The sequence below is a fragment of the Mastomys coucha genome, unplaced genomic scaffold (assembly GCF_008632895.1).
Source record: "Mastomys coucha isolate ucsf_1 unplaced genomic scaffold, UCSF_Mcou_1 pScaffold15, whole genome shotgun sequence".
Lineage (NCBI taxonomy): Eukaryota > Metazoa > Chordata > Mammalia > Rodentia > Muridae > Mastomys > Mastomys coucha.
In genome coordinates, this window is record NW_022196897.1 from 108295259 (window position 1) to 108314505 (window position 19247).

A 19247-nucleotide genomic window follows, 5' to 3' on the forward strand; every position below is an offset into this window, starting at 1 on the left:
TTAGCCTTCTATAGATACTCGGAAAGGTGTACACATAAGAACAAGGTGTAAGCAAACTGTTAGTAACAAATGTTGGCAGTTCTAAAAAGGACAGTGGATAACTGTTGAAACTTTGTTGACTCTTACTGTCCTAAGACAATTCTACATAAAGCACAGAAGTGATTTTCCAGAAGATAGAATCCAAAACTCTACAGTCCACCGCTTGCTTCTCTGTTTTAGATCATCATATGGTAAGGTAATTTGAGGTTAAATCTAATTTCTGCCATTCATAATTATATTAAAGTTTTCTTAAATAACTTAAGGACAGTGGCCACATTATGTGAATATTTCTGACAAGATTACAAGTAATCAAAAATATCGAGATTCAAAACCCAGTACTACCTAGAAAATTTGCTTACAAGTTATTTGTGAAATAAAAAAGTTCTGAAACACTTAGGAATACATGCTTATTCCATTTTCTGGGTATAATTACTTTCTGAAATCTGCTGAGGGCTAATTTTTATAAAAAAAGAACACAATTCCAGAAACTGGATGCCAAGATTACACAGAGACAAAAATCCCAAATAGTTCAACACTGAGTTTGCTAGCACTGACTTCATATAAAAGGCTGAAAAAAGTAGTTTTTAGATGCAAATACTGACTTCTGAGTCTTCCTGTACATGTTGCGTACTCTGTCAAATTAATGAAGTCTGGTCTTGGATTGTCTTCTAATGAGGTATCTGCAGCATTACAGCTCATTCTGTAAACAGTACTTTGGAACTTCTTTGTCTGAAAATCATGCAAATATCAGTCAGAGCGGAGTCTGTCTTGGGGAGACTGGTGCTTGACATGGACACAGCTGTCAGGGGCTCCATTAGGTTTGTATTTATTGCTCTCAAGTCTGTACTGCAGGATAAACAAGGTTGTAGATCCCGAGGACATACAATCAGGTACTGGAACTCTGACAATTTGCACAAGTTCTGATCACTTCTTGTCTGTAACTCTGGAGCTGAATAGTGCATTTGTACATGCCAAACGTGTTCAGTAATAAATGCTTAGCTTTGGACTGTACTTCTTCCCATTTAGATGAACTTCCAGGAACTGCAATATCAAGAAAATATCAAATTATTTATTGTGCACTGCCATACATTAGTAAATGAGAGAAAGAGAAGAAACAACAGCATCCTACAAGCATGTGCTCGTCTGACGCCTCCTAAGCCCTTCTACTGCAGAAGGCAGTTTCCAAGCCCAGAACAGCTTCTCATGATCTCAGTCTTTCCAGTCCATGCTCAGTAGAGAGAACATCACAAACAATCACAAGCCTCGTGCTTACAGACTTATCCTCCTTAAGAACTAAGTGCATATGCTACTTTGATTTTAAAGAGCCAATCTCTGAAATGACTTAAATAAGACTTTGACTTTTATTATATAAAAGATGACATAGCAAATGTATGTAATGTCTTTAAAATGCAGGCAGGTATCAATTTGTAATATCTTCTCTTTAAAAAGTAAATGTTTTACTTTATTTACGTGGAGTTCTGGGAGTTAAACACAGGGCCTCATGCATGGCAGTACCATTGCTTGGCCCTGAACTGCCTTCCCAGCCCTTGTCACCCTTTCACCTACAATTCACCTTTTGAACATCCTCCTCCCTCCCTTACGTCTTTTAAAATCCTCATACAAATAAGCCCAGATGCTGACTCATAGGACGGAAGCCTGTCCCCATGAACCCCATGAACAACATACTTAGCTGCATGTGAACTATGGCAGTGGATTTTCCAGAAGTGAGAGACCAGATATTCAAATCTTCCACAGAATATACATCTTCTATTTTCATCAATGACTCTTTGATATAATCTACATTCAAATGGCTTGGTACACCTATTAGTTTGGAAATATACTTTTTGTAAGTTTACTTTGGTAGGAAAAGTTTTAAGTTACATTTAAAGAAAACAAATGGTTTTGTCAAATTCAGTTCCAGTGGATTCATTAAGGTATGTTTACACTTTAAGATAAATTACAGATATTCTTACAAAAAATATAGGAAATATACAAGAGATCAATACATACTTTTAAAATGTCAATTCTCACTAAAGTGGAGTAGCAATCAAGTTAGAACACTTAGCTTAATCTTAATAAGGTAGGATAGAAAAGAATTATTCTCCTCCTCCACCAGGTTTCACTATGTAGCCTAGGCTAGCCTGAACCTCACTATGTAAATCAGGTTGACCTTGAACTCATAGAGAGCTACTTTCTTCCAAGTCCTAAGTGCTGGGATTACAGGCCTGTGGAGTTATGCCCAGATTAGAAACATTTGATAATAATAAGCTACCACTGAGAATTTTTGTCTTCATGCTCTCAGGAAGACAAGGATGCCAAAAGTATTACAAAGACACAAATTAAATGAGATGAAGGAATCAAATAAACCACAAGTTAAAATTGTGCCAAGAATCAAAAGCTGCACACTTTTCCTAGCTGGAATGACACTGGCTGTCAAACATTTTCTTGTCTGTAAATATCCTAGCTCACCTGATTGTCTGCTTTACCTGCTGAAAGGGTTAAGTGTGTGACTGTACTATTTCTTGTTTGCTATGCACAAGAGAGTATCAGTGAAATGCAAGACATGGCTCCTGTCCAGAGCACTCTCTGACTCAATCTACTGGGAGGGATAAACTCACTGTGGGGTCTTAGTAAGTGCTTACCTTCCAGGATTATCACTACTGTGTCCCATATGATGCGAAACGTTGTGAAAGCCACAAGTAATGAAAATATATATGTACAGATGGGATCAGCAATCTTATATTCTGGCTAGAAGGCAATAGATGAAAAGTGTGTCACTAAACAGAGACAGAAATTAACACACTATAAAGTGGAGCAAGACACAGGTCCCTGCTCTTTCTCTTTCTTTATAAGGATTGGAAAATACTTTTAAAACTTGGATACTGTAATTGAGAAACATCTTTACTCTTAAGATTGTTCAAATAACTTTCTTTGTGTGTCTTTTCTAGAAGTGTAATCATTGTATCTATTCTCTTCTGTGGCTTCTCTGAGTCTTTCACTCAGAAGCATAAGCTATTGAAGCTGGAAAGAATTGTATCAGTCACCTGGACTATAATACTCATATTGAAGAGAACTGAATTAAAATTTAGACTTGCTGCAAAGATGAGAACCTCAATGCACAGTCATCATCTAATGGTTCAGTGACAAGGGTTAACATAACACCGAGTTTTACAGTGAAGGGGCTATTAAAGCTAACTACAGGTAAATCAGCTGGCAAGGTGATACCATTGTGCTTACTGATAATAAGTAACTACACCAATTAACCCTATACCAGTGAAAAATTAATAGAAAGGCATTAGTGTCCAGTACATTGATAAGAGACAATTAGGTTTTTAAATACTCAAATTAAATAATTTGAAATAGGAAGTGCACAATTTTACCTTGAATCGTATGATGTATGCAGCTATAAGCACACCAACACTTTGTACCAAATCCCCCAGGGCGTGTACAAATGCAGCTCTCACTGCCAAGCTGTCCTGCCCATGGTTGTGTCCACTAGATACCATGCTTGGGGAATTTGAAGGCAGGGAGTGGGAATGAGTGTGAGAATGGTGGTGACCGGACTGGTTCAACAGAAACCCCATTCTGTTAGAAATGAAAGAAAACATATTATTTCTCTAAAACTACTGATAAAACATTTATTACTATTCAGACAGTAATGGAGCAATGCAGAACAGTCATTTAATAAGGATTTAAGCACCTGTTACACAGCAAGTATCGTTTTAGCTTTACGGAGCTTACTTTCTGGATATCAGAGGTGCAAGCAAATACACACTGAGACACAGCCAGTTAGTGTGAAATGCCTTGGAAACAGCTTTGTATACGCTTTGTATACAACGCTGTGGAAGTATGGAAGATGAGGGCTAGGTGAGCGGGTAGGTGGGTGGGGTGGGCACAGAAGAGCTTTCTCCGACTTCATTTGAGCAGAGACTTGCAGAAGTCAAGAGCAGATGGTGGCTGTATATTCTAGGCAGAGCAGCAGGCAAAGGCCTGAAATGAAAATGTGCTCCATGCACATTTTCGTAAAAAGTACGACACTGTGGCTAAGATAAGGAGAGCAGGGAGTGCTAAGAGAGAGAAGCAGGAGGACTACATGGGTTTTATTTAAGAAGGCAATTGTAGAAACTTCTGATTTTTATTCTATATTTGAATAGAAGCCATTAGATAGTCATTTATAAACTAAGGCCACGAGACCATATTTGGCTAGTTTTTAAGATAGTTTTATTAGAATACAGGCATACATATTTGTTCACACAGTGAATATGGCTGTTTTTGTTCTTAATATCAGTGTTCTCTCACTTCGAATGAAACTGTGTAGCTCTCAAAGCCTGCAATACTTATTAACTAGCCTTTTGGTTGAATTGGAAGTGCAGTGGTCAACCTAGGGCCTCATGCATGCTAGGCAGTGCTCTACTTCTAAGCTCCACTTCAATCCATCTGTTCTTTATACAAAGTCTGCTAACTTTTGCACTAAATGATTAAGGGTGAAATATAGCTCAGTAGTTTTGAGGAGGAAAAAATGATTTTAAAAACTAGCTAACAGACTGGTGAGATGTTTCAGCAGGTAAAGGTGTTTATTGCTAAGTCTGACAATGTGAAATTGATTCCTGGAACCCACATGGTCAAAGAAGAGAAATGACTCCTATACATTGTCCTCTGACTTCCATGTGTGCACAATAGCTTGTATGTGCCCCCCCAAATAAAATAAATACAACCCCCTTAAAATATAGCTAACATAAAAGTATTAAATACTAAATAACATACTTGGTTCTACTTAAATCACTTAGTGTTAAACTCTGAGACATGTGGGCAAACTAGTAAGTTTATAACTCTCCATTTTATTATACTTCTAAGTAAAACTGACTTACTCTATTTTTAAATATGAAAATATTCCATAGACTGAATACATGCACGCACAATAATCTTTTGGCTCATAGTATGTGAAAAATATTGTGCTTACATTACATTAACTGCAACTCCAACAGCTGCAGTGATGAGCATGACATCGCCATTTATTTCATAGTTCATATGGATCGTTCTCTGCACAGCCTCATATAAGAGGAATCCCATAAGTACATACACCAGCATTACACTGATCATGGCCGACAGAACCTCTACAAGGGAAGATGGAAAATGCAGGCATCTTCAGTACAGCTGTCACACTTCATACCAACTAAACATTGTTCAGGCTTTTACTTACATTTTCTTTCCTCTACGGAGAAAAAAGCACTGTTATTTTTGTCATACAACATTTTTCTTAAAGTATTTATCAGCTTGAATGATTTAGATCCTTAACTAATTCATCCCCATCCTTTCTCTATGCATATCTTTATTCACAAGGTAAAACTGATACAGAAAGAAAATTTAAATGGTATAAAACATAAAATATACAAGATTATCAAAGTTTGTTGCACTATAAAATATCAAAGTTATTATACATTTAAAATGCATGAAAATGCCAAAGTAGAATATACTGGATTCTTTATTTCTGACATAGTGTCTTTTTCTTTCTCTTTATAGCATTTACTATAATTTATGATTATATTTGTGCCTATGTGAGCACAAGAGTCACTATGTCTCCACACCCTCATTCGCTCATTCACTAGTGACTAATGGGTACTCATTGAGTCAGTGAATAACTATTTGTCTCAACAATGTAGAGCATTCAAAACAGAAGCACATCTCTGTGTGGGTGCTGCGTAAGTTACTGGTCTGGTGTAAGTATTTGCTTTGCTAATGCTATCAATACTGATGTCAATAACGAGTATATTCCACTAAAGTTACATGGCATCTGTCTTTCCATTGTCAGAAAAAACTAAGCAAATATCTAAGGCATATTTCAGAGATCTATAAAAATAAGATGAACACAGAGATATCATCTCTTCCACTTTCTTTCCCACTCTTTCCTGCCTTCTTCCAATAGAAGCTAGGAAGAAAACAATAGTGGGGTGTGTTGGATTTACCTAGGCCTTCCAAATTAGTGCTTGTATTTATCTCAGCCAGAGACCCCAAGTGCACTCAACCTGATGTTATTGTGATTTTTCAGCAGCCCATGGTATAGAGTCTGCCTTTGAGTTTCCTCCTTTTTATTCCAAATTGCTTCTCCTACTCCTGCTTTCTCATCACTCCCTACACCACACTAAAGGGCTAACTATGGTCACGCTGACTTATGGGATCCAGGGTTAACCACTTCAGTCATGCCTTTCTTATGCCTTAACTTAAACTCCCATTTCTAGCAAGTTCTAGAACTCCATTCTTTTCCAGTAAAAGTTTATGTGATGTGATCAAATTTGCAGTAAGATGTGAATAATAAAAGGCACAGCTTTTGATATAGGTAGGAGGAAGCTGTTAAAATGAATCACAACTAGGTAGAAAGGTGGTTATCATTATCATTATTATTATTATTATTATTATTATTTTGTTTTTTGTTTTTTTAACTTTTATTGTATTATGATGAGAAAAGTTACATAATTTCAATTTATCTGAATGTGTTAACATTTAAAAACATATTTTAAGTAAATAGAATTAAATCACATTCTTGTTTCCCTTTTGTACCCCACCTCCTCCCAGAGACCCCCTTCAATACCTACAATATATTTTTTGTCATATTCCTTAAAATTTATAAAATATTATAATAATAAAAATGAGTATTATAAAAGCTTGATATAAAACAATAATCAATTTAACAGTTTTATGTAGATGCTTGTCTATAGCAATACTGAAAATACATACGTTTTTCTCAATATAAATTTTAAATAACTCCAAACATATTAACTGTATATTTCAAAATAATACATCACTACTAGTATTTTCTTAAATGAACCTAAATACGTAAAGTCTTTTTGTTTGTTCTTTGTTTTGTATTTAGTAGACTTTAAAATCTTGGCTCTTACTGTGGTACAAGCCCAAAATAAGAACAATTTTTAGACATTGGGTTTCATTGTAATAAGGCTGTATTTCAATGACCCTCACATCACCAAAGAATTTTACCTCCTCATAGCTAAGCTGAGAGTTGACAGTTCTGCTGCTCCAAGGAATGAATTGTAGGCACGATTTATGGATACAGACTTCCTGCTATGGTCAAAACTATTTGACTTGAGTGAGTGACTTTATTCTCAGCCCACAGAGAACAGGTTACATTCATTTAAGAAATGGTGTGTGTATTAAGATGGTTTATCCATAAAGTCATTCACCAACTGTTTCAATGAACAATGGTTATGCTTGGAGGGTGGCACAGACATTAGGTGAGGGTAAGAATCTGGTTCACTAGCTGTGATAATTTGGAAAAGCATTCATCTCAGAGAAAGAGTAACTTATAAAGTCCTCTTCTTCAAATTTGATACAAGAGTTACAAATGTCAAGCAAAGCATTCAGTCTCACTCTTTGTTGTTCTCTTTCCTGCAAGCCACCTCCCAAGTTAATTGTCTATGTCTCCCTTGGGTATATAAATACTTCTGAAATATATAAGCTGTTCTGAAAACCATAGTATAGTGTAAAAACATGAAATAAACAATACTACTAATAGAGAGGCTGAGATAGGAGAAGCAAGATTTCAAGACCCTTATGTTGTACACAGTAAGACACCGTCACAAACAAACAAGCTGACAGTGTATATAGATTGTACAATGTTGGACCTATTTCTCCAATTACCAAATTAGAGAGACCACTGGATGACAATCAACAATTTTTTTTTCTTTTTTCTTTTTCTTTTTTTTGTTTCTTGAGACAGGGTTTCTCTGTATAGCCCTGGCTGTCCTGGAACTCACTCTGTAGACCAGGCTGGCCTTGAACTTAGAAATCCACCTGCCTCTGCCTCCCAAGTGCTGGGATTAAAGGCGTGCGCCACCACCGCCTGGCTGCTCCTTATGGTGATATTTTCTATCTATTATCCTTTGTAGGCCTGGATTTGTGGAAAGATATTGTGTACATTTTGTTTTGTCATGCAATATCTTGTTTTCTCCATCTATGGTAATTGAGAGTTTTGCTGGGTATAGTAGTCTGGGCTGGCATTTGTATTCTTGTAGGGTCTGTATGACATCTGCCCAGGATTTTCTAGTTTTCATAGTCTCTGGTGAGAAGTCTGGCGCAACTCTGATAGGCCTGCCTTTATATGTTACTTGACCATTTTCCCTTACTGCTTTTAAAATTCTTTCTTTGTTTAGTGCATTTGGTGTTTTGACTATTATGTGACAGGAGGAATTTCTTTTCTGGTCCAGTCTATTTGGAGTTTTGTAAGCTTCTTGTATGTTCATGAGCATCTCTTTCTTTAGGTTAGGGAGGTTTTCTTCTAAAATTTTGTTGAAGATATTTACTGGCCCATTACATTGGGAGTCTTCACTCTCTTCTATATCTATTATCCGTAGGTTTGGTCTTCTCATTGCATCCTGGATTTCCTGGATGTTTTGGGTTAGGAGCTTTTTGCGTTTTGCATTTTCTTTTACTGTTGTATCAATGTTTTCTATGGTGTCTTCTGCCCCTGAGATTCTCTCGTTTATCTCTTGCATTCTGATGGTGATGCTTGCATCTGTGACTCCTGATTTCTTTCCTAGGTTTTGTATCTCCAAGGTTGTCTCTCTTTCTGATTTCTTCATTGTTTCTATTTCCATTTTTAGATTCTGGATGGTTTTGCTCATTTCCTTCACCTGTTTGTGTTTTCCTGTAGCTCTTTAAGGGATTTTTGTGTTTTCTCTTTAAGAGCTTCTAGTTCTTTACCTGTATTCCTCTGTATTTCTTTGAGGGTGCTATTTATGTCTTTCTTAAAGTCCTGTATCATCATCATGAGAAGTGAATGATCTGAATCTTGCTTTTCTGGTGTGATGGTGTGTCCAAGACTTGCTATGGTGGGAGAATTGGGTTCTGATGATGCCAAGTAACCTTGGTTTGTGTTGTTTATTTTCTTATGCTTGTCCCCTCTACCCCCCAGCCCGCCATCTGGTTTTCTCTACTGCTACCTGCCCTTGCTAAATCTGACTGGAGCCTGTCCTTCCTGTGATCCTGGTTGTGTCAGAACTCCTCAGAGTCAAGCTGTCTTTGTGATCCTGTGATTCTAGATCCTGTGACCCTGGTCTTGTTAGAGCACCTGGGAGTGCAGCAGCTTCCTCTGGGTGTTGTGGGACTGGCTGTGGAGCCTGGGCCCAAGGTCTGCTTAGGACACCAGTCCAGAGAGACAAGAAGGAACCCAAGCTACTCTGCTGGAGGAGTTCCTGTGTGCCTGGTCCCGCTGGTCCCAGTTACTCTTGGTGTTGGGACAGATGTTTTGTCCTCCTCATCTCTGATCCTGAGAGAGTCAGAGCGCCTGGGAGTGGAGCTTCCCAGGGTGTTGTGGGACTGGCTGCAGAGCTTGTGCCCAAGGTCTGCTCAGGATACCGGCCCAGAGAGACTGCTATTATTATTATTTTTGATGCTTGTATGAAGGAAATGCTTTCTGTTTCTCTAGTATCAGTGGATAAAGCAACACACTATACAGAATTAGCTGAAGCCAAATGTTGTCCAAGACAAGACACATCTAGCTGGCTCTGACCATGACTTCTGCTCAGCAAACATGAGCAGTACCTGTGCTATCATCTTACCATTAACACAGGCTGAGGATTTAAATGATCACATCATAAACACTGCTTTCTATCTAACCATTTATTAGTGCTGCTTAGACTAGTCTTTATATCAGTATAGTCCCTGAAGATCTGGAAGAAATTTCACATAAACAAAGCCAATTATTAAGATAATCTGTACAGAGAAAGGCAGAAAGGACAACACAGGATGGGAGCTGCTGTCTTCAGAATGACATATTCCTGTAGAAGAGAATCTTTTTCCTCCTGAAGATTTGTGGGATCCTTTTCATTGTGTTTTCATTAAGTCCTGTTTTATTAGCTCTCAGTAACATGCCCATAATCAAATAAATACAGACACTTAAATACAACACATAGTTTAGTCCTCTCTTTCTCTCCACATAAACCTGCTACTGTTGTAGTATACTATAAATAAAGAAAAACCAGAATGATTTCACACCATCCACAGCTATAAATGAGGGGGAAAATCCCTGCAGTGACTGAAGAGACTGTGGTGATATCCCTGAGAGAAGAGGGTGACGAGCTCTCCTCTTCACTCCCATTGGCCCTCAGCATTTCCTTTCTTCTAAGAAGTACAAATTCTATTGTAGCACAGAATGTAGATGTAGACTATTAAATAATGATAAAAATTAGCCAAACTTCAAGATTGGATATTCCAAAGAATTTATACTGGCCTTTCTGTATGCATATATACATGCTACTAAGAAGCCTTGAGTTCATTCTAACTTTTTTCAGAGAATGATTGAAGAAGTAGATTAAATAAAGAATGAAGAGTCCTATTAAAGTGCTGGGTGCTGTTCTGAATGCTTTCCAAATAGTAATTCACTTACTGCCCTTAATAACTTTAAGTGCGAGACACTATTATAGCATCCTTTACAAACAGAAATGGAAGCATGAAGATGTTACAGAGCTTGCATAAAGTCAGACTGTTAGGAAGTGAGACAGCCAGGATTTGAATCAAGCTATTGGTTTCTTTGCTGTCTTTCACAGGTATATGAAAACATCAATTAAAAGGCTATAATCAATAAACCCTAATTGTGTGTGTGTGTGTATGCATGTGAGTGAAGATGACTGCTAAGACCAGAGGCAGCTGTTCACCTTGGTGCTGAAGTTACAAGCAGCTGTTAGCTGCCCTTGAGGGTGCTGGGAACTAACTTCTTCTGTAAGAGCCATACAGATAGGGATAGGGCTGAAGTGATGGCACAGGAATAAAGAGAAAAGGTTGCCCCTTCCAAGGGAGCCAGGTTCAATTTCCAGTACGCACACAGAGGCCTATAACTGTCTGTAACTCCAGTTCCAGAGATCTGATGCCCTCTCTGGCCTCCCTGGGTACCAGGCATGTAAGTGGTGCACAGACATACATGCAGGCAAAATGCCTACAAACACAAAATAAAGTAAGTTAAATATAAAAATCTAAGAATATTGTTATTTAAAAATAAAATAAAAAAAAAGTAGTATGTGCTCTTGAGACATCTCTCCAGCCCCAGAAAACGTTATCTCTAAGAACAGACAGAAAACATCTATTACAACTGAATATGACAACTGCGTTTAACCATGCTGATATTTACTACTAGACATAGTGTTTGATTTGGTTCATTGATAAAGTGCCAATTTCTAATAACTCTAGCCCTATTTTATGCTTTCTTAGTAGATTCTCAAGGCAATAGCAAGTGTTCAGATTTTATTCAGAAAAGCCAAAGAATGTTATTTTTATCTCAACTCTTTAATGTGCACTATTAAGTGCTGAACTTTTCAAACCATAAATTTCTTAATTTGGAGGTTCTATGCAAATATCTATGGATATAGCCTGTCGTGTAATAGTTCAAATAGTAATTTTATGTATTTTTAGAGTAAGTTTAAAACCACAGCAACAGTAAGAATCAAAGCTATGTAGGTAATAATATAGATTTTTGAACCCTTCTAAATGAAATATTATGGATATATTTGCTGATTAACATTGAAACAGTGCAAAGTCAGTTATATAGCATATGTTGAACATATGATGAAAATATTTAATATGGGCTTCAGTTGAAAATTTTAAAGTTAAAAAAAAAAGCAGCAAATGCTTATTAGTGAGTCACTCAATTAGTTTTGCTCAGTTCAGTAAACTGGAAGCAAGCCTCTTTATAATGTCATAGTCATAATTCTGTAAAAACTCTTTAGGGAGGCCTAGCAGGATGTTCCACAGAAGATAGCTTTCTGGATAAGTCTCATTTATTTTCCTTTGTTTTGTTCAAACCCATTATCACCTTAAATATTTCAGTTAATCAGGGTCATAGTTCATTATGGCTTTACATTAAAATATCATAAGCCAAAATAAACTTAGTTACCTACCTAGGCGATGAAATCCAAAGGTGAATCTTCTGGTTGGTGACTTTGAGGACAGCCACAAAGCAAGAAGAGTGAGTATGATGGCACTAAGGTCAGTTAGCATATGAAGTGCATCTGTCATAATTGCTAAGCTATTTGCCATGTATCCACCTGGGAGAAAGGAGAGGAAGAATAACTAAAAAAAGGAAGCCATCAAACTCAAAGTGTGTAACATCCTGCAAAACATAACTGTGAACTAAATTTCTGTCCTGATACAACTAAATCAAAGTATTCTAAAGTTTCATGCAAAATAGTATATCTGTCATATCCTTCAACCTACATGAGGACTGTTCCAGAAACCCCTCTGGGTATCAAAATCTGTTCATGTTCAAATATCTTATATAATATGGTGTATTTGTATACAGCCTGCACATATATGCCTATACATAGTTTATACTATTTCTAGGTTACTGATATTATCTAATACACTGTAGAGAAATACTACAAGAAAACAAGTCTGTATACATTCTATACAGACATATTTTTCAAATATTTTCTAGCTGAAACATAGATGTAGCACCTGTGGATATGGAATCTGTACGTATGGAAGGCCCACTGCTCAAATTTCTGGTTAAAAACCCCATTTCTATTAACAAGGTCTTCAAAGTGTTAATAACTTCATAAAGTTAACCATTAAATTGGCAGTAAAAATAAAAGGATGGGAACTTTTGCTCAACATTAATTCTATGAATAAAGTGAGTTAATAGCTAATGTATCTAAATACCACAACAAAGCAAAAAAAGGTATGCTTCGTTATTCAGGAAGGGTTGAACATGAAATGACATAGAAGAATTCTATAAAGTTCATACTAGCACAATCTAAAGAGTAAAAATTAGCTTAGCCTATAGTTATATAGATAATAATCTCTTAAAAGAGGAACAAAAGGAAAATATGGTGTAATTGATGGCATAGGAATAAGTATGATGTGTGTGTGTATGTGTGTGTTAGACTTTAAATGTGTCCACCACAGCTCATGTTGATGTTTCATCTTCATTATGAGGTATTAAGAGGTTGGGACTTTAAACCAATGGCTGGGTGGTAATGTTATGTGAGACTCTAAGGGCAGAGCCTCATTTTGATAAGACTATGGCTTTAGAGGGAAAAGAGATCTGAATGAGGAACATCTTCCTTATCATGTGACCCTCAGTACTGCTTTGAGACAAATGAAAAGGACCTCAACAGTGCAGCCTCTTGATCTTGAATTTTCCAGTCTTCAGAAACACAAGGTGAATAAACTTTTTCTGCTTTATAAATTACCTAGTCTGTGATAGTCAGTTATGGCAACATAAGACAATATATATTAGGGTCTGGCACAATATGTGATTTTAGGAACCTACTAAGGATCTTGAAATATATCCTCATGTACAAGTGGGAGACAACCACACAAGTGTTGTATGTATGTATGTACATGAACACACACATACATTTTCTTTTTTCTCCTATTAGTAATTTTATTCTATTCTGGGAGAGTATTTTAATTCATATTATATTATTGATTGATTATTGATTAATTGATTGATTGGTTGAGACAGGGTCTCACTATGTAGCCCTGGCTGGCCTGGAACTCACTATGGAGATCAAGGTGGCCTTGAACTCAGAGATCTTCCTGCCTCTGCCTCCCAAACACTGATATAAGGCATGCATTAGCATGACTGTTCCTTATTTTCTAACTTTTCTATGAGTTTTTGTTTTCTTGTTTTCAAGTTCCTTTTAAGTTTTTATTGTTCAACAGGTTTTCATTTTTTTTTCCTTTACCCTGAATTTCTTTTGTAGAACAAGATGTTCTTTTTTTTTTTTATTAGATATTTTCTTTATTTACATTTCAAATGATATCTCCTCTCCTGGTTACCCCTCCGAAAAAATATCAAAAACAAAAACAAAAAACTAACTCTATTTCCTCCCCCTCCCCCAGCTCACCAACCCACCCTCTCCCACTTCCTGGCCCTGGCATTCCCCTACACCGGGGCATAGAACCTTCACAGGACTAAGGGCCTCTCCTCCCACTAATGATTGACTAGGCCATTCTCTGCTATACATATGCTGCTGGAGCCATGAGTCCCACCATGTATACTCTTTGGTTGGTGGTTTAGTCCCTGGAGCTCTGAGGGTACTAGTTAGTTCATATTGTTGTTTGTCCTAAGGGGCTGCAAACCCTTCAGCATCTTGGATCCTTTCTCTAGCTCCTTGATTGGGGACCCTATGCTCAGTCCAATGGATGGTTGTGAGTCTCTACTTCTGTATTAGTCAGGCACTGCCAGAGCCTCTCAGGAGACAGCTATATCAGGCTTCTGTCAGCCAGCACTTGCTGGCATCCACAATAGTGTCTGGGTTTGATGATTGAATATGGAAAGGATTCACAGGTGGAACAGTCTCTGGATTGTCCTTCTTTCAGTCTCTGTTCCATAGTTTGTCTCTGCGACTCCTTCCATGGGTATTTTGTTCCCCCTTTTAAGATGGAATGAAGTATCCACACTTTGGTCTTCCTTCTTCTTGAGTTTCTTGTGGTTTGTGGATTGTATTTTGGGTATTCTGAGCTTCTGGGCTAATATCCACTTATCAGAGAGCGCATGCCATGTGTGTTCTTTTGTGATTGGGTTACCTCACTCAGGATGATATTCTCCAGATCCATCAATTTCTCCAAGAATTTCATAAATTCATTGTTTTTAATAGCTAAGTAGTACTCTGTTGTATAGATATATCACATTTTCTGTATCCATTCCTCTGTTGAGGGACATCTGGGTTATTTCCAGTTTCTGGCTATTATAAATAAGGCTGCTATGAACATAGTGGAGCATGTTGGAGCAACTTCTGGGTATATGCCCGGGAGTGGTATAGCTGGGTCCTCTGGTAGTACTATGTCCAATTTCCAGAGGAACCCCCAAACCGATTTCCAGAGTGGTTATACCAGTTTGCAATTCCACCAGCAATGAAGGAGTGTTCTTTCTCCACAACCTCGCCAGCATCTACTGTCATCTGAGTTTTTGATCTTAGCCATTCTGACTGGTATGAGGTGGAATCTCAGGGTTGTTTTAATTTGCATTTCCCTGATGACTAAGGCTGTTGAACATTTTTTTAGGTGTTTCTCAGTCATTCGGTATTCCTCAGTTGAGAATTCTTTGTTTAGCTTGTAACCTAATTTTTTTAATAGGGTTATTTGATTCTCTGGAGTCTAACTTCTTGAGTTCTTTGTATATATTGTATATTAACCCTCTATCGGATATAGGATTGATAAAGATCTTTTCCCAATCTGTAGGTTGCCATTTTGTCCTATTAATAGTATCCTTTGCCTTTCAGAAGCTTTATAATTTTATGAGGTACCATTTGTGAATTCTTGATCTTAGAGCATGAGCTATTGGTGTTCTGTTCAGGAAATTTTCACCTGTGCTTATGTGCTCCAGGCTCTTCCCCACTTTCTTTTCTATTAGTTTCAGTGTATCTGGTTTATGTGGAGGTCCTTGATCCTTCATTGTACAACATGTTTTCTAGATGTGTGATCTTACCTCTGAGGATACTAAATATATGATTATAACTGATTTTTAAAATGGGGTTTTTACTAGCTTTCCTTATTTTAGCCTTTTGGGTACATACATAATTCCACAGGCACCTGGCACAGCTGAGTCTGCCTGCTTAGGATGTTCTATAGTGCTCTTATGTGTGGGTCCTGAGGGGGAAGCATTAGCATCCCCTGGGTTCTAATAAAAATGCAAATGCTGGCCAGGCATGGTGGAGCATGCCTTTAATAGCAGCACTAGGAGGTAGAGGCAGATGCATTTCATTGAGGATGAGGCCTGCTTGGCTTACATACTGAGTTCCAGGCCAGCCAGGGTTACACAGTAGCAAGACTGTCTTAAAATACATACATGAATACATGCTCTGGCTTATCCCAAGCTTCCATTATTAGACCTTCTGAGGTTGGGACTTTGGGTTCTCTAATGGCTGTGATGCACAGCAGAAACTAAGGACACTATTGTGGTGTGGCCTGAGTTGGTTTCAGCTGAGGTGCTGGCTTTTTTTGAGTATAGTAAGCCAGTTACTCTGTTTCTTTTCTAGTTTCCAAGATTTTTGCTATTTTTCTTCTCTTTAGTTTTCCCCATCTGTGTGGACTTATCCCCTCCCCCAGCAAGTCAAATGAATCCCTTTAATGCAGTTTAAGAGATACTTTGAGATAGGGCAAAATTAAATACACCAGTTCTTTAACTAAAAGTCAGTTTGTATATCTTTATATGTTTTTAGTTCCAATGAAAACATATAAAATATGGCTTTTTTGTTAACAAGTCCAAAGTATACCTTAGTTTTCATCTAAAAAGTTCTCTTATTTCCAATGTGAAATATAGTAGTCCTCTTCACCCTATTCTAAAGCATGTATTCCAAGATCCTCACTAGATACCTAGAATCTTAGATACTACCAAATAATGTGCATATGTTATATATATGATATATGCATATATAGATATTATACATATATGTATATATTTATATAACATGTAATATTGTGAATATATGTTTATAGTTATATATGTATTATATGCATATATATACACAATGATGTATATATAATATATGTAATATATATACATATATATATATTATACATGTTCAAACCTAAGATAAAGTTTAGATTATTTGTTAGGCACAGCAAGAAAGTAACATAATAACTAATAATAAAATGGAATGGCTATAACAATACACTATAATAAAAGTTACATGTGAACACATTACACAAAGAGATGATTCATATCCTGGGCAGGATGGGGCAGGACTCTGAGATTCCATTATAATACCTACAGCAGTGAACAATTTAAACATGACTTGTTTAGTTCTTGAATTTTCCATTTAATAACTTTGGATATTGCTGTTGTAATCTACTAAAACTGTAGAAAGTGACATGTAATGGGGGACTGATGTAGTTTATTGCCTTGGATTTTGGAACACCTGTTTGCCTCTTTTTGACTTCCTAAAGTTGAAGTTCCTCAAGATGTGGGTTTTCAGGTCATTTTTGCCTAATTTGGGGGCATCACCTACTGGCATATCTTCTAAAGCACAGGCTCATATTTACTAGCCCACCAGACATTTCCACTTGACTAGTCTTCATAAGCATGCAACTAAACATGTTTAAAATAGCCTTTGAGTCCATACCCCAATCTTGCTCTGCATTCTCTTTCCTCTTCAAAATGATCTCTCCCCATGTATTGATCTGGTTAGAGAGAAACTCAGGCTCATCCCTGACCTAGTCTCTCCTCAACCCCATGTCCAAATGTGACAGTTCTGTTCATACTCTCAGGACACTTTCCTGTATTTTCTCTGGTTTGATTCTAGCCAGGAGCTTTCCAACTCTGCTCCCATTCTTGTACTCTCATTCCTTTCTTCACAAAACATCCATGATGATCTTTTAAGAAGTCACTCTACTTAGAGCCCTTCACCAGCTTCCACTGAATTAGAACAAAAACTGCACTCATTCAATGTTGTCTCTCAGGACTTGTTTATCTGGTCCACCTGCCTCCTTCCTTTATGCCAATCACACTCCTGTCACACTGGTCTTCTTTCAGTTTCTTAAAAGAACTCAAAGTTTTGGGACCTTTGTTGTGCTGTTTTCTTTGCTTGGATGATTCCTAATATCCTTTCTGCTGCTTTTAAATGCTCTTATTCCATGTAAAAACGATATCCCACTGGTTAGTTTGTCTATTCTTTTCTTCACAGAGCTTAAGAATATCTGAATTTAAAATGTAATCACTTTGTTATTCATGTAATGTTTGTCTTCTATATTAGCTAAAGAACTTCAGATAATAAGTTTTGTTCTCCGTTAGATATTTAGACCTTGCAGGACACTGCATACAAATTACCATGTAGGTACTGAAAGACCCGCTGAGGGAGGAAGGGAGGAAAGGACAGACGCTGTTCAGTGTCAGGAGTGAGTCAGAGGTAAACTAAGATCCAAAATCAAGTCTCCTCTCTGAAATTTCTATATGATTTTATTTTTTATTGGTCCATACTTCCTACTTAAGATGATTTCTTCTAAGTTCTTAGATACACTTTAATAAGCAGTGTACTAGATCCAGTCTAATTCTAGGCAACATTCTGAGCACTACAGTTCTTATCATTTCTGTATTATTTAATGAAAGATTTATATATTTGGATATTAAATCAGTATTGGAAAGGAAACACCTATTGTGGTTTTTGAAAAATGTTTACTTACTCTTGAAAATTTGAAAAATGTTACTCTTACTGAGTAAGAGCCTCTGGAAATGAGAAGTGAGGATAATTGAATATTAAGTTTTACTTAAATGAAATTCCATCTAAATTAATTTCAAGGGAGAAAATTATGATTAATATGACTAACTTCAAATACTCAATATCAACTTCAAAAAGTCTGAATGATGAGTATTTTTATTGTGTTGAGTTTGAGAAGTCCCTGGATCTTAGTCTGCTGAAGTCCTGAGATCATCTTCTGACTGTGGCTTACCATCTTTGCATTTTATATTACACATTTATAATTCTCCAACCAAAGAATTCCCTAAATAGAACCTCTATACCACCTTCTCTGGGGCTCAGGGAATATGTGGAAGAGGGGCCTGAAGAAAGTTCAGAGCTGGAGGATGGGTAGATCTGCCACACAAAGACATCTTCTGCATATGACACAGCTGCTGCACCTGTGGACTCGGTGCCATCAGGGTTACCTGATCAAGACATGCAACAGGTTTGCCCTGCCAACATTTCAACCAGGAAGAGAGAAGATTTATAGGGCTGCACCTCTCCCTGAGGGACTACTGATAGACAATGGTTTCTGGGGAGAAGGGTGTAACTTTCTTCAGTGGCGTACTCACTGGTAAGTTTCCCATGCTTCATAACTAATTTCCCCCAATGCTCACACAAATTGCCCCAATTAAAGTCAGTGAGTGGGTCACATACCCAAGAAGACAGGAAAGTGGGAGCTTTGTTGGGAAGAAGGGTTCCAGTGTGAAAGGGAGCAGGGGTGTGAGAGAGGGGGTCTGTAAAATGATTAAAATTCATTATAAGCAAGTGTAAAATACTGAAGAATTTTAAAAATGCCCAATTAGTCATCAGGGAAATGCAAATCAAGACAACCCTGAGATTCTACCTCATACCAGTCAGAATTTCTAGGATAAAAAACTCAGGTGACAGCAGATGCTGGCGAGGTTATGGAGAAAGAACACTCCTTCATTGCTGGTGGTATTGCCAGCTGGTCCAACCACTCTGGAAATCAGTTTGGCAGTTCCTCTGGAAACTGGACATAGTACTACCAGAGGTCCCAGC

At 37.3% G+C, this 19247-nt stretch overlaps 1 protein-coding gene across 2 annotated transcripts in view; it reads right to left on the reverse strand.

The window, feature by feature from the left end:
* Window positions 1–439: 439 nt before the first annotated feature.
* The window catches only part of Slc30a4 (solute carrier family 30 member 4), a 22201-nt gene continuing 3393 nt past the window's right edge, over window positions 440–19247 (reverse strand). The window contains exons 2-7 of one of the 2 annotated variants that reach the window (XM_031371707.1): window positions 11940–12086; window positions 5000–5153; window positions 3420–3624; window positions 2682–2787; window positions 1726–1860; window positions 440–1080 (exon numbers count right to left, since the gene is read on the reverse strand). In XM_031371707.1, the coding sequence (XP_031227567.1) occupies window positions 926–1080; window positions 1726–1860; window positions 2682–2787; window positions 3420–3624; window positions 5000–5153; window positions 11940–12086 (902 nt within the window). In that variant the 3' untranslated portion in view covers window positions 440–925. Of the gene's footprint in view, window positions 1081–1725; window positions 1861–2681; window positions 2788–3419; window positions 3625–4999; window positions 5154–5216; window positions 5252–11939; window positions 12087–19247 lie in introns of those variants that run through there. The other variant, XM_031371708.1, reaches the window with a different exon arrangement.